This window comes from Quercus robur, chromosome 8 (genome assembly GCF_932294415.1).
Source record: "Quercus robur chromosome 8, dhQueRobu3.1, whole genome shotgun sequence".
NCBI classification, from domain to species: Eukaryota; Viridiplantae; Streptophyta; class Magnoliopsida; order Fagales; family Fagaceae; genus Quercus; species Quercus robur.
In genome coordinates, this window is record NC_065541.1 from 45,239,153 (window position 1) to 45,254,609 (window position 15,457).

At 33.8% G+C, this 15,457-nt stretch overlaps 1 protein-coding gene across 1 annotated transcript; it reads right to left on the reverse strand.

Annotated features, from left to right (window-relative positions):
* Positions 1–10,280: 10,280 nt before the first annotated feature.
* LOC126696355 (uncharacterized) lies at positions 10,281–12,020 on the reverse strand. Its single transcript, XM_050393112.1, has 2 exons — positions 11,252–12,020; positions 10,281–10,588 (listed from the first exon to the last, which is right to left on the reverse strand). The coding sequence occupies exons 1-2, from the start codon at positions 12,018–12,020 to the stop codon at positions 10,281–10,283; spliced, it is 1,077 nt and encodes a 358-aa protein (XP_050249069.1).
* Positions 12,021–15,457: the final 3,437 nt, after the last annotated feature.

Below are 15,457 nucleotides of genomic sequence, written 5' to 3' on the forward strand. Positions count from 1 at the left end.
ACTCCAAGTCGATGAGGTCGGGTTTGGTAGTGCTGTGCTCGCTGGGGCTGGTGGTGGTGGCAATGGTCATTGGCGGTGACTTGATGGGATCTGTTATGGAAGATAAACTTGTGGATCTTTCCCCAGATTTGCTTTGATTTTTTATTTAGGTAGGTGATATTATAGCAAATTTGGGGATATATATATATATATATATATTTTTTTTTTTGATGCTCAAATCTGGGGATATTATAGCAATAGGCATGGGTTCTTTTAATGTACTTGGTATATCATGGTGATACAGAAATAAACCAAGGCACAAGATTAAAAAAAAAAAATTTGAGAGAGACGGACGCTTGGCTTAAGACTTAAGAATTCAAACATCACAGGAGTTCAATAAAAGCTCTATCATTTTTCATTTGGCTTTCAAGTACCTGAACAAGAAACTCTTTCTCGTTGCTTTCTACAAAAATGGCGGCAAGTTTAGTAATTAGCATAATGAGCCTATTGTTCCAATGGAGAGAAGAACTCTCTACCAAAACTAAGCTCTTCTCAAAACTAGGTTTCACAACCTCAGCCCCACGCCACAAAAACCCAGCCTCTCTCATGCCTATTGCTTTGATTTTTTATTTAGGTAGGTGATATTATAGCAAATCTGGGGAAAGATCCACAAGTTGATCTTCCAAACTAGATCCCATCAAATCTGGTTGTGTTCTTAGCGTCCATCTTTGTTGTGCATTTTTCTTTTTCAATGGAGTTAACACAGAGTAAACACAAAGCTTTTCTATTCAGTGAACTTGAAGAGTTTAAGTGATGAGTTTAATCCCGGTTGAACTTGAAGAGTTTAAGTGATGAGTTTAACCCCGGTTGAACTTGAAGAGTTAAGTTTGTTAACCCCAGTTGAACTTGAAGAGTTAAATGACTTGAATTTTAATTGACATGGCACAATTTAAGCCTTTGATTTATTTTAAACGAATCTGGTCCCTTAACTGGACACTCTCCATTTCAAATAGAAATGGAGAGGATCCGGATCGGGGGGGGGGGGGGGTGCATTGATTGGTATGGAATAATTTTGGAGGGTTTTCAACCAAAAGTGATCTAATCAAGTCGAGAAACCACCAATCAATAGGTACCAAAATAATCAATCCAGCGAATAAAAAATAAAAAATAATAATAATCAATCCAAAGTTCCAAACTAATCTACAAGTCTTTTCTTAAAAAAAAAAAAACCTAATCTACAAGTCATTATTTTGAATTGGTATGGGATGTTTGATTTGGGCTTATTTTGTAAGGTCTATTGGGCCATTTATTTCCAATAGTATTCATACTTTTGCATCAGTATTGAGGCTTAAACATACAAAAGCCCACTTTAATATGACATATTTTCATTTTTAGGCTCAAACATCCAAAGGCCCACATTAATATGACATATTTCACATTTGCGCTCAAAACATCCAAATGCCCACACTTCGTGTCTGTTTGGCATGATTAATTTTACTAATTTATTTTACTATTCAGCTTATTTTTCTATTATTCACGGGTCCCACTACACTTTCTGGTACTATTCATGAGTTCCAGTATCTATTTTTCAATTAACTTCTACCTTTATTTACAGAACTTTCAGTAAAAAGTTTTTAAATTCAACAAAATAAGTGGATTTCAAACAGACCTTAATATAGTTATATTTCAATATTTATTTTAATCCAAAACAAACTTCCTATATCCATCAATATTAATATTATAAAATAAATACATCCATCAGTGCACACACAGATATATATATGTGTGTGTGTGTGGGGGGGGGGGGTTGGGTTCAAGTTACATCTGATGTAACTCTAAGTAATATTACACCACCCAATATTTTTTAATTGGTTGCAAATATCGACAAATCTAACGTTAAATTACATTATCTTCATATATTCTTCATGCTTGCAAAATTTCAAGGTGATCAAAAATTAATAGCCATGTCATCAATCAATTATTAAAATTCAAATTTTTGTAGTTTAAAATAATGTATAAAAGATAAGTTTATAGATCAAATGTTAAATAACATCCGATTGATATGAAAATTGGCATGTATGTTAAGAATATATAGAACATGTAATTCAACGGTTGGATTTTCAAAATATTAATTCAATAACAAGTTATTGGGTGGTGTAATATTACTTAGAGTTACACCAGATGTAATTTGAACCCAACCCTATATATATATATATATATATTAAAAAACATCAAATTAATAAGTTCCCAAAGCTATCTTTTTTTTGCTAAATAGTTCCCAAAGCTATCTAAACAATTCAAATTAAGTAATTAACATGTGTTTATAACATCCACATTAAAATTAATTAAACCTAAAAGTTTAATATATGACATTTGAGCCAAAATAACAAATTCCCTTTCATTGGAATAGGTGTAACAAATACAGGTTAAAAGAAACTGTAGCCCCTTTGGGAAAGATTTCAGCCATGGCTAAACAACATCTCCAGGAGTTTCAGCAGCAGCATTAGAGGCCCAGCACAAAGTAGCCTCCAAAGAAAGCAATCTGGAAGCCACCTGACTTGACTACCTTGAAAAAAAAACTTTGATGGTGTCGTTTTTGAAGATCTGGATGTATCAGGTATCGGTGTTGTGGTTCGCAATTCTCCTGGAGAAATTATGGCAGTCCTATTTGAGATAATCCCTATGCCTTCATCAATAGTTGTGTTCGAAACTCTTGCAACTAGACTGGCAATCTATTTTGTTCAAGAACTAGATTTTCGGGGTTCAATTTTTGAAGGTGATTCAAAAATTTCCATCTCAGCTATCAAAAATCAAACCTTTCATCATCCATCCTGTGGTTATTGATTAGAGACATTATGTCTTCAGCAAGTTCTTTTCATAACTTTTCTTTCTCTTATATATGACGACAAGGCAACGCTTTGACACATGCTTTAGCCAGGAGAGCAAGATTTTCTTTTCCTCCTGTTGTAGTTTGGATGGAGTATGTTCCTCCAGACATTTATAAGTTTTTTTTTTTTTTTTTTTTTTTTTTTTTTTTTTTTTTTTGTATCTGACAATTTAGCAATTTAAATAAATAGGCCTCCTAGCCAAATTCTAAATAAATAAATAAATAATCAAATTCGTCTAAGTCAATATTATCATCATGTTCACCATATTGCAAAATTATTTCTTTATTGTCTTTTTCTTACTTATCTACAACATTTACAGTATTTTCTTATTCTTTTTTTTAATCTTTTTTATATACAAGTTTGTTATTCGTATTCTTGCTTCTTTGACTTATAACAATAATACAAAGGTAGTTACATTGTTGTTTAATACCTGATCATAGTATAGAAAATAAATTTGCAAATATGAAAGTGAAGCATTAAGTGTGTAATCCAAATTTTGTGTGTGAGAGAGAGAGAGAGAGAGGGGAAAAACTCATGGACATGTTATTCTCTTGGGCTTAATCAAGTAGCCTAATGATTTTATGTTAGAAACAAGTCTAACAATGTATTGGACTTAAATCAAATCGTAAATTTCACCCAAAAAAAAAAAAACTTGATTTAAACCCATATATATATATATATATTTGTGTGTGTATGTATGTATTGTATGATACGTGTGATTTTAAAATACGATACAATTCATATGATACATATATCTGTATTGCATGATTTATGAACATAATCAATATGTATCTATGATACCGTACCTTTTTTCTTTTTCTTTTTTTTCACTCAGTATGCTACATATCGTATATCTAGTAACTATGATTCTATGGATGATTCCTAAATAAATAAATAAATGATTGAATGGGCTTGATGAGAGAGAGAGAGAGTAACAATTGGGATTATTGGCAAGAAAATTGTTGTCAAGTAAGACTGTATGAGTATGGTATATAGAGTGAAATGGAAACATCAATTAAAACTAGATACTTGTATGGAATTAAGAGCATATGTTATTAGATAATATACACTCAAATTATGAGTTTTAATGCATAATTTTCAAAAAGGACATCACAATCTATATCTATATCTATATATATCTAAAAGCTAAAATGTACTATTTATTATTGTTATGCTCTTGTTAGGGATGGCAATTGTGGCCCGACTTGCGGGTACTCGGCCCGGCTCGACCCTAATTGGTCGGATTTTACCCGACTTGATAAATAATAGGGTCGGGTTTGGGTTTTAAAAAAAAACCCGAAGCGGGTCCGAGTCAGGTCTGGGTTTTTGTTAAAACTCAACCCGAACTCGACCCGACCAACCTGGTTACAAGTTAAGAAAATTACCAAAAAAAAACTCTCCTACACACACACACACACACACTTATAAACCCTAAAACAAATCCTCTCATTTAACACAACACACACTAGTCGCCACCTCCTCTCCCACTCTCACTCACTCTCAATCTCATTGCCGGTGTTGTCACCGCCCTACCTCAAGCACTCCCTCAGGCGATCAAACATATTGGATTCGGCGGAGTTGTACAATTCGGAGACGAAGTCTTAGGAGACTCTGCCGCCGATGAAGAAGCCGAGGAAGATGTGTTCATGGATGAGAAGTTTTATGTGATTAGGGGAATTGGAGGACCTGATTTGAAGGTTCTTTTCGTGTTTTTTGTGAGCAAAGCAAAATCTGGGTTTGGGTTTTTTTCTTTTTGTGTTTTTGTGAGCAATCTGGGTTTGGGTTTTTTTTTTTGTGAGCCAAATTTGTTGGTTTTTTTTTGGTGTTTCGTTGCTGAGATTTTCAGATTTGCTAAGTTTATTTATGGGTTTGCAAAATTTCTGGGTTTGTTGGATTTTTTTATACAGATTGGTTTGTTAGAGGCATCCGTTTGGATGGCAAGAAAATTTCTAAGAAAATGCTATGATTGTCAAGAAAATTACATGTATATTCTATTATTCTATGATTTGTGATTTTGGGATTGTTCTGATTTCTAGGTGTATGATTTTGGGCTGGGCCCCGCGGAGCCCGACATGTCGGGTTTGGGTGTAACAAAAAAACCCGTTTATTAAACAAGCCAGGTTCGGGTAAAGGGTACAGACCCGAGGGTCGGGTCCGGGCATAAGAAATCTGACCCGAACCCAACCCGTTGCCATTCTTAGGTCCTGTTGAGCCACTTCACCACCACGTCATTAGCCACATAATTAATCTTTTTCATATTTATTTTTTACCTTTAATTTTTTTACAATATTAAATATATAAATATATTGGCTTTACAAATTTATCTTAGGCGGTTTTAACTTTACACATTCATCTACTTTAATTTTTATGTTATAATCTATATAATAAATCAATGAAAAATCAAACAATAGTATTATCTATATATATTCATCTTGGGCGGATTTAACTTTACATATTAATTTTCCACTTCATCTTCCTTTATTTTGATTCTTCTTATTCCCATCATTTTACTATAAATTTACCGATCTCTCCCATTTATGCATATTTTTCCCATACAAAAAGGTTATTTCCCTCTCTCAAATTTTTTTTTTCATTTTTTGTTGGATTTTTTAATAAAATTTTCCCTGTATCTCTACCTTAGATTGATGAATATTTGTTTTTCAGAATTCTACTTTTTAAAATTTTTCTATAAAAAAATATTCACTACCCATAGGAGGATCTCCTACTATAGGTTCGTGGTTCGTTCCCTTATTGTCCTATTATTAACTAACTCAACATTGTTCCTTGATGCAAGTATTTTTATTTACAAACTAAATACTTTTAATGAATGATGTTTGATGCTGATCTGAATTGGGAAAAAATCATATTATAATATGTCATATTTTGTGTTGTTGTCAGATTTTAGTTCATTTGGAAAAATACAAGATAATCTGGACATGTTAATGAAGAACAGTAAGTGTAGTTGAAGACAATGGTCTTTGTGCAATTTCTTTTCACTGATTGTAAATATTATGTTTAATATATTTGCGGCAAATTGTTATGTCTTTATTATATGATGTTCTTAGATGCTTAAGGGTACGTTTGGTACATTGAATGTAGATTACATTAGGAATAGTAATCTTTATTACTGGGAATAGAAGACATTGTAATAGAATAACTATTACTATTCATAAGTTTGGTTGTTACATATAAAAAACTTGTAAAAGATGATGTATAAGGAAACTTTATATTTTTAGAAATATATTAATTTCAAAACCTATTATATACACTAAGGAATAGCTATTACATCTATTTTAAAGAGGAATAGCTATTCTTCAATTTAAAGAATAGTTATTACAAAGTAATAACTAATCCATGTAATAAAGGTGTAGCCAAATGACCAAATTAATATTACACATGAATAGCTATTCTATTACAGGAGTTATTACAGCGTACCAAACGTATCCTAAGTAATTGTTTTAAGCATTTATGAATATTTTATATTGTTTTTCATCTTCTTTATTTCATTAGTGTTGTAGGGATAAGGGGCCCAAGAATATATGTTGGGCCTTGGGCCTTGTCTGAGGACGCTTAGTGGTCCGAGGACAAATAAATAGTAATGAAGATGTAAAACTCAGAACTCCACGAGCAAGCTACGAATGAGAAGGGTGGGGAAGGTAGGCCGAGGAGGAGTATCTCCTCGGCTAAACGAAGTAAAGGTCAGAAGGTATATTCTGTCATCTAGAGTAACATTCCAGGAAATTCTATTGATAAGGATATGCATCATAAACATACAAGACAAATGGGAGCTATGAAATATCTAAGAGAAAGCTGCTACTACCACATTGAATGTTTTGTAGCTAATTATTTGGCCGTATTAATGAGAAAGTGATATCTAAACAGTAGTTTTCAGCCTTACAGCTACTTCCCAAAGATTTCAGGAAGGTGTTGATGGAATAAGGATCAACACTAGTAATCTAATGTACACGTGGAAAGTGGAGATGAAAGAAAGAAGAGAATACAAAATAGAGAGAAGATCCTAAGAGGGGGGGATCGGAGAATTAAGAGAGAGATTGTAGCAATAAGAACTATACTTGTAATCAATATCAAGAATTATATACGAGAACTGATCTCCTTGGATTGTGCTGATGATGATTTTTTTTAGATAAAACCAGTTTATTTTTATTTTATTGTCATTTGGATCCACTATAATTGCTACCCAACTCATTAGAGCCTAATTTTCTAACCCACTCTTTACAAATTCATTGTATTAGGCTCTTTGAGTCTAGATCATTTTAACTTTTGGGCTTAAGACTCAAATTGCACCCTTACAAGTGTTTTCTTTGAGATTTTTAAGATAACAAATTCTATTTTGTGTTTAAAATTATTTATTTATCTTTTCATTTTCCATATGTTGGATTAGATATTAGATTAGATTATGACAACATTAACACAGTACTTATTATTATTATTATTATTTTAAAACTTCTCTACTTTTTCCCCTTTGGAATTGAACTCTTGGTTTTATTTATTTATTTATTATTTTTTTTAAGGAAAAAGAGTTGCAATCTTTTATTTATTTATTGAATTGTAGTTTTGTTGAGTTTTATTAATTTTTAAGATAAGTTTCTCGGTGTTTTTGATTGTATTGTAGAAAATTTTTGGTTTGAGAAAGTTTGTTTAAAATTAAAAGAAAGATTTTTCAGATTTTTTTATAATTTTAAATGATACGCAAAATATTATAAATAACTTTGATTAAAAAGTTAATATTTACACTAACATAGCTTTGGAATTCTTGAGAAAATTTGTATTGTTTTGATTTGGTACGACAAAATTATATATATATATATATATATTACATTTGTGATTGTCCTTATAATAAATTAAAATATGATTATAAATTACATTTCTATTTATTAAATTAGTTCAAAATGAAATAATAAATAAATTTAATGAGATCACCCTAAAAAAATTATCACGCACAACGCGCAGGGTCCGCGACTAGTCTATATCTATATATATATATAATAATATATAAAGTAGAGAGAAAATTCAATTAAATTTCAAATTTGAATTCTAGAGTCTAATTTTGCACCATATGTCTCATCTAATCTAAATTTTAGAATTTTGTGCAAAGTGAGTTAATTTAGTGTAAAATTTGAATTTCAATTAGAGTTTAATTTCGCATCACGTGTCTCATCTAATCTAAATTTTTAAATTTTTATGCCAAATTAGTTAATTTAAAGTAAAAAACGAGGAATCCATTATAATAAACCATAAAAGACATAATCATATAACTAAAAAAAATTCAAATTTATAAGTCATTTATATATATTTATATATATATAAATAATAATAATAATAATAATAGTAGGTGAAGTCAAGAGAAACTCATATTAGAATTCCAAATTAGAGTTCCAATTTTGTGTCATGTGTCCTAAATTGTTTATTCTTAAAGAGTTTTATTTCTTAATTTTAGAATCAAATGTGAGATCACATCATAAATATTCGTACACCCGCAGATCGAGTAATTCTCTAGCCCATAATTTAGCTCAATATGCTAGACACGTTGATGCTCTTACAGTGTGGATGGAGGATATTCCACCACAACTTCATCATGTTCTTGTAACAGACTTTGGTTGATTTAATAAAGTTTCTTCGTATTGTTTCTCCAAAAAAAAAAAGTATAAAAACCAAAGAGTCTAGAATAAATGAATCATAAACAAAAAAGTGCTTCACAATAATAATAAAAAATAATATGGACAATTTACATTTTATACCTAATAATATCCTTACAATTTTTTTTAAAGAGTTAACAAAATATAAAAATAACTATCAGTAGTATTTAAATTATACATAGGAATTATATTATACGTTTTATTGTATATCTTTAAGTGTATCTATGGATATGCATGAGATTACAAGCTAGTATATAATAATAGGTGAAGCTGAGAGAAAATCAAATTAGAATTTCAATTTTATGTCACGTGTCTCATATAAGTTTTGAATTTTTGTACTAAGTGAGTTATTGTATTAATTAAGTTTTCTTAATTTTGCTGCTAAATGTACAAACCAAAGAGATTACAATAAGAACTTGATTTGGGTACATTGCATCCAGCCATTAGGATGGCAACACGTGACTATTTTTATAGGGATGAAATGCATTGAGTTTACTATTCAATAAAAAAAAAAAAAAGGTGAATGCAAGGAATTTCTAAAAAGATAGCGGAGCTAGAGTTTGCATCTTTGTTTTAAATTGCTTACAAAGTGCATCTTTACATTTGCACTGAGTTTCAGATTAAAGCGCTTTCTTCTTGGTTCTGGCACTGAGTTTAGCTTACTGTTCACTTACAAAGTTTGCATCTTTACAATTGTTTTAAATTGCTAATATGTGATTAGATGCACATTATGCCTAAAATTCACTACCCTTATATTTGACTTTTTGTTCAAGTTTGGCACTTATAACAATGAAGAAAGTACTGCTGTGGACCGATGGACGATACTTTTTGCAAGCTACAAAGGAACTTAGTGATCAATGGAATCTCATGTGAATTGGAGAGGACCCGACTATAGATATCTGGATGGCAGATGTGAGTCACTATGTTTTTAAAATTTTCAATGAAGGTTAAGGTTACGAACAATGTAAATTTTTTAAAGAGAGATTTATTATTCTATATTTACACAAGTTTGGTCGCCTTCTTGGAGTGGATCGGATCACCCCATCTTGTCTTTCTACTAGAACTTTTGATTCAGATTGTTACAATTTAATTCAAAATTTTATTTGGATTTTCCTATTGTTGTTACTATCATATATTTTATTGATTTTTTTTCCCTAGGAATTGGTTTTGTGAATCTTGATACAATAACTCACTTAGCACAAAAATTCAAAAACTTATATGAGACACGTGTCCCATTTAATTTTCAAATTTGTTCCAAGTGAATTATTGAGTGTAAAAATTGAAGAGTCTAGATTCTAAATTAGATTTCAATTGGAGTCCATTTTTTTGCCATGTGTTCATTTATTATTATTTTTTAAAAATATTTGTGGTAAGTAACTTATTGGTTGAAAAAACAAATATATATATATATATTTATATATAATGAGAAACCATTACATATTTTAAAAATGTATGGTTTAAAAAAAAATATAAGCTAATACTATGTATAATTTGAAACTCTTCTAAAAAGAATTTATAATTGTGATAAGATGAGTTTAAGTTATACTTGGTATAACTCTAAAGAGTTACACCTTTTTTTTTTTTTGGCTAGGTAATTGTCTATGCGGGTGTAGGGGCTCGAAGAGTTACACATTTTTAAAGCATTGGATTTAAGTAGATTCAATGGTAAAAAAAAAAAAAAAAACCCTCATTAATGCTAATACTTTGATTAGAATCTCATTAATTATTCCTCATTTATTATATTTTATATCTATCTCTAAACCCAAAAAAGTGTTATTCTTGACTTTCTCTCTACGTTTCTCTTCACTTTTACCAATTTGTTGAAGTTGTCCTTGATATATCTGTTCCCCCAAGAACTTGCTTGTACAAAGTTTGTGTGGTTGTTTATCCCTAAATCATGATCTCTATAATTCACATAAGCTTGCCTTGGAAACGATGAAACATAAGGAGTCATGTAGTTGTAAAGCTTCCTAATCCAGTCAAAATGCTTTGCTGCATTTTTATCACTGGCTTTTTGCCAGAGTCCCTCAAGTCCTGTCTCTGGAATTAGTTCTTTGACAAAGTCTAATTTGGCTTTGAAAAAGTTCTTGAATATAACACCTCATTTCCAGTTTATTTCCTTCTAGTTAATTTTTTATTATTTAGTTTCTATCAAAGCCCAAATGGCAAGTTTTTTTAAGATTTCTGCACGCATAATTCACCCCAACTCTAGCACTCTAGAGTTGTGAAAAGTTGTCTAACTTGACATTCGAAAGGTTTTTGGCCGGTACCACACTGGTACTCTCCTAGGGGTTTTCTTTGTTTTTGTCTCGCAAGTATCATCTCGAGCACGTGAGTATCGTGTGGCTTACTCACGTGCGAAGAGTCCCTGACTGGTGATAAATGAAGTCTTTTCCTGATCGGCCTCATTCAATTTGATCTGGTTGTAACCAAAGAATGCGTCCATGAAGCTTAGCAATTGGTGTCTTGCGGTTAAGTCTACCAAGGTGTCAATCCGTGGGAGAGGATAGCTGTCCTTGGGGCAGGCCCTATTTAAGTCAGTGAAATCCACGCACATCCTCCACTTTCCATTGGCTTTCTTGACCATCACCACGTTCGCCAGCCAGTCGAGGTAGTACACTTCTCGTATAAAGTTCGCTTCTTGTAGCTTGTGAACTTCCTCAACTATGGCTTTGTCTCGCTCTTGTGCGAACACACTTTTTTTTTTTTTTTTTTTTTTTTTTTTACGGATAGGAGAGAATGAGGGTGAGACATTCAACTTGTGGACTATGATTGACGGATCAATTCCTAGCATGTCCTCATGACTCCAGGCGAACACATCCTGGTTTGCCTTCAAGAATGCCGTGAGTGCTTGTCGCACAAGCCGGCTGGCCAAGGTTCCTATCCTCGTTGTCCGTTCTGGCCTAGCATCATCAAGGAGTACTTCTTTCAGCTCTTCCACAAGTTTTGCTACCGTCCGCTGTTCTTCTATGCACATGGTCTGCAAATGGTCGTCCATCTCCAACATAGCAATGTACCATTCGCGTGCTACCACTTGATCTCCTCTTACTTCTCCCACTCTGTACTTAGTAGGAAACTTAATCATGAGATGGTAGGTTGAGGTTACGGCCTTCCATGAATTCAAAGTAGGATGACCTAATATGGCGTCGTACACAAATGAACAATCAACAACTAGGAAAGTGACATCCTTGGAGATCTGCTGAAGGTAATCTCCGACCATTACGAATAAAGTGATGGCTCCTAGTGGGTGTACCCTTGTCCCTCCGAACCCGACGAGTGGCGCGTTAACAGGAACTAGCCGTTCTCTGTCTAGCCTCATCTGCTGGAATGCCGGGTAATAGAAGATGTAGGCGGAGCTCCCATTATCCACAAGGACCCGGTGGGTGTTGTAATCTTCTATCCAAATGCTAACCACAAGCGCGTCGTCGTGAGGGTGGTAGAGGCGCCTGACATCTTCCTCCGTGAGCCCGATGATAGGGTTGTCGATTTGTGCCATCTTCGGGACAAATCCCGTCAACTGGACATTTTAGACCATCCATAGGTATGTTTTTTACACCTTTTTAGTTGAGCCAGATGCCGCAGTCCCTCCCACGGTCATCCTTATGTCTCTGAGTGGGGGTTTGGGATGCTCATTTTTTTTCTGTGCGGGTGTCTTCTAGGGTTGGTCTGTTTTTTCCTTACTGACGAACCTTTACAACTTCCCTTACTTGATGAGAGCTTCTATCTGCTGCTTCAAGTCATAGCATTCGGATGTGTCATGACCGTGGTTGCGGTGGAAACGACAGTATTTGTCTCTGGACCTCTTGCTAGGGTCTCCCTTTAGTTTTCTAGGGAATGTCAGGGATCCTTTGTCCTTGATCTGCATCAGGAGTTGATCAATCGGGGTGTTCAGTGTGGTGAAGCTTGCGAATTTCCCTACGGGAGGCTTAGAGCGCCTATCATCCCTTCTGTCTCTTGATCTTGCTATCTTTCGCCCCTTGTCCTGTTTGGATTCTTCCTTCCTGTCCCTCTTCTGGGGTCTCTCTTCGCGGGCCAGTAGCGCATCTTCCGTGTTCATGTATTTAGTAGCTCTGTAAAGCACATCCGACATGGTCTTCTGGTAATTCTTATATAAGGAAAATAGAAACTTACCCTTTCGTAGCCTCGTTCATGAATGCAGCAACAAGTATCTTATCATCAGTTTCATCGATTAATAGTGCCTCTTTGTTAAAGCGGGCTATGTATGACCTCAACGTCTCATCCTCTCGTTGCTTGATGTTCATTAGGCATGCGGTGGATTTCTTATACCTGTGCCCCCCGATAAAGTTTGAGGCAAACTGGGCGCTCAACTCCTTAAAGGTACCTATGGAATTAGGTGTCAGCCTGCTAAACCAAATTCTCGTGGGACCCTTCAGTGTCGTAGGGAAGACCCTACACATAATCTTGCCTGCCACTCCTTGCAGGTGCATTAAAGTCTTGAAGGACTCCAGGTGATCTAGGGGGTCCTTTGATCCATCGTAGCTTTTTACCTGAGGCATCTGGAATTTTGGTGGTAGAGGGAATGACAAGATGGATGCGGTGAATGGTGAATTAGTTCGATGGACTAAGTTGTCAAGGTCACTGGACACCCGTCCTCTGAAGGCATTCATCATCTAGTCCATCTGTTCCTTTATCATCTGCATCTTCGCGACTATTTGAGGGGGAGCCGTATCTATGCCAGATGGACGGTGTTAGGTTCTAAATGTTTAGAACAATTGGCAAATCGTGAACACAAACTTGTCTAGATATAGATCTTAGAGTCTATAGGTTTTATTAGACAATGCTCAATGTGATTCAAGTCAAGATTCAAGAACATACAAGCTGCAAGAAGAAGATTTCATAATCTCTCTGGTTCGACCGATCGAAAGACAGGCTCGATCGATCGAAAATCGTATCTGCAGAATTTTAATTAAGCCCAAACAGCAGTTCAAGCCCATTAAGGATTAGGGTTTCTAATCTACTTCTCCCAGTATATAAAGGAAACCCTAAGCACGTTTTTGTGTGGCTTTTCAGAGAGAAAAAAGTGTGCCTCTTTTGTATTTAGGGTTTTGTTCCTAAAAAGCTCTCTTATGTCTTCTACTGGTGCTATTCCTTGAAGAATCTCAAGATCTGGTATTGTAGAAGTTGCTACCTTCTCTTGTCATTAAAGGTGTTGATGATCTAAACCTTTAAGGGTGGTCTTGGAGTCACAAACAGGAGTGTTTGTGTTGCTAAACCTTTGAGTGGGATCTCAAAGTCACAAATGGGGGTGTTTGTGTTTTGCAAAGGCCAAAGAAAGAAGGAGTCCGTGGATTCGAAGCTTGCACATGGTCGTGTCAGTAAGTTCTACTGGTGGGTAACAATAAGAAGTCGAGCGTGGAGGCTTGTAAGTCTTATTGTATGAACTTCGATTCTTTTTAGTGAATTTGCTTTTTACCTTAAGGATAGCTAGGTTAAATCCTCCCCAGGTTTTTTACCGGTTTGGTTTTCCTAGGTGATCATATCATTGTCTTATTTATTTTCCGTTGCTATGCATGATATGATTGTTTGATTATGATAACCTAGACTTGAAATTTGGACTAAGTAACAACTTGGCTAATTACCTAGGTTAAATCAATTGTGTTTTAAGGGGTCTAAAAACTGACAAGTGGTATCAGAGCAGGTTGCTCTTTTGTTTTAGATCTTTTGATCTAAGAGCTGATCCTTGACCCCTGTTGTCATGGATAATTTGAAGTGTCTTTCTGATCATGTTTCTGCTCATACTTCTGTTGATTTTATTGATGCCTGTGAAACTCTTCGTAAGGAATTATTGAAATCTATGAAAATTGCTAAGAAATTCAAGGAAGAGTTAAAATTGGCTAATCTTGAAAAAGATGAATTGATTGTTAGATTAGATGAATCTAATAAAAAGAATGAATTTTTGAGAAATCAAATTTCCTCTCAAGATGAGAAGATGAAAAGCTTGGAACAAGAGTTAGTTGAATCTAAAGCTAAAATTGAAAATTTGACTAGTACCAAGCCTGTTGTTGATAACAGAAGTGTTTCTATTTCTCTTAAGCCTAAAACTGAAAAAGCTTATATCCCTCATTTTAAGAGGAATAAGCGCTGAAATTTCTAAACCTAAGTCTAAACCTACTGTTAGAGAGCATAATAAATCTGTTTTTGTACCTACCTGTCACATTTGTGGTGTAGTTGGTCATATTAGACCAAATTGTTCTTTGTTGAGGCAAAAACCAAAATCTGAGACTAGACTTGTTGTTAGGAATACTGATGTTCCTAAATTTGTTCCTGTTTGTCACTTTTGTGGTGTTTCCGGTCACATTCGTCCTAATTGTCATAAATTGAAATTTAAGCATTCTGTGTTTCAATCTAGGATATGTGATGATATTTCTCCTGCCATAAGTCCATATAAATTGTTTCATATTATTTTGAAAAATTTAAGCTTGTTGGCTTGTGAAAGGAATTTGCAGGATTTTAGTCTTTCTCAGAAGATTGGTGTAATCCCTCATATACACTCTGCTTCACATGGATTTTCACCTACAAAGCCGAAGACTCGTGCTATATGGGTGAGAAAAGATTCTCCAAGGTGAGTGTTGTTAACTTGTCTCTGATTTAATTCTTTCAATTGTTTATGGACATGTTTTGTTTTTGTTTTTGGTTGTTTTGTTTTTTAGATTGGTTTTTATTAAAAAAAAAATCCAAAAACATTGAAAACTTTCAAAAAGACAAAAATATTTTATTTTGTGTCTTGTTTTATTTGTTTTAAGGATTACATGAATTATGATATTTCTCTTGATTTAGAACATGCTTGACATTGTAGAGAAACTTGAAAGCTATTTTTTATTTTATGTGAGTATGTACTAGTTTGTACATGTACTCAAGGGTTAATTAAGAAATTGATATTTCTTGTTTGTGTACCCTCTATAGCTTAGTTAA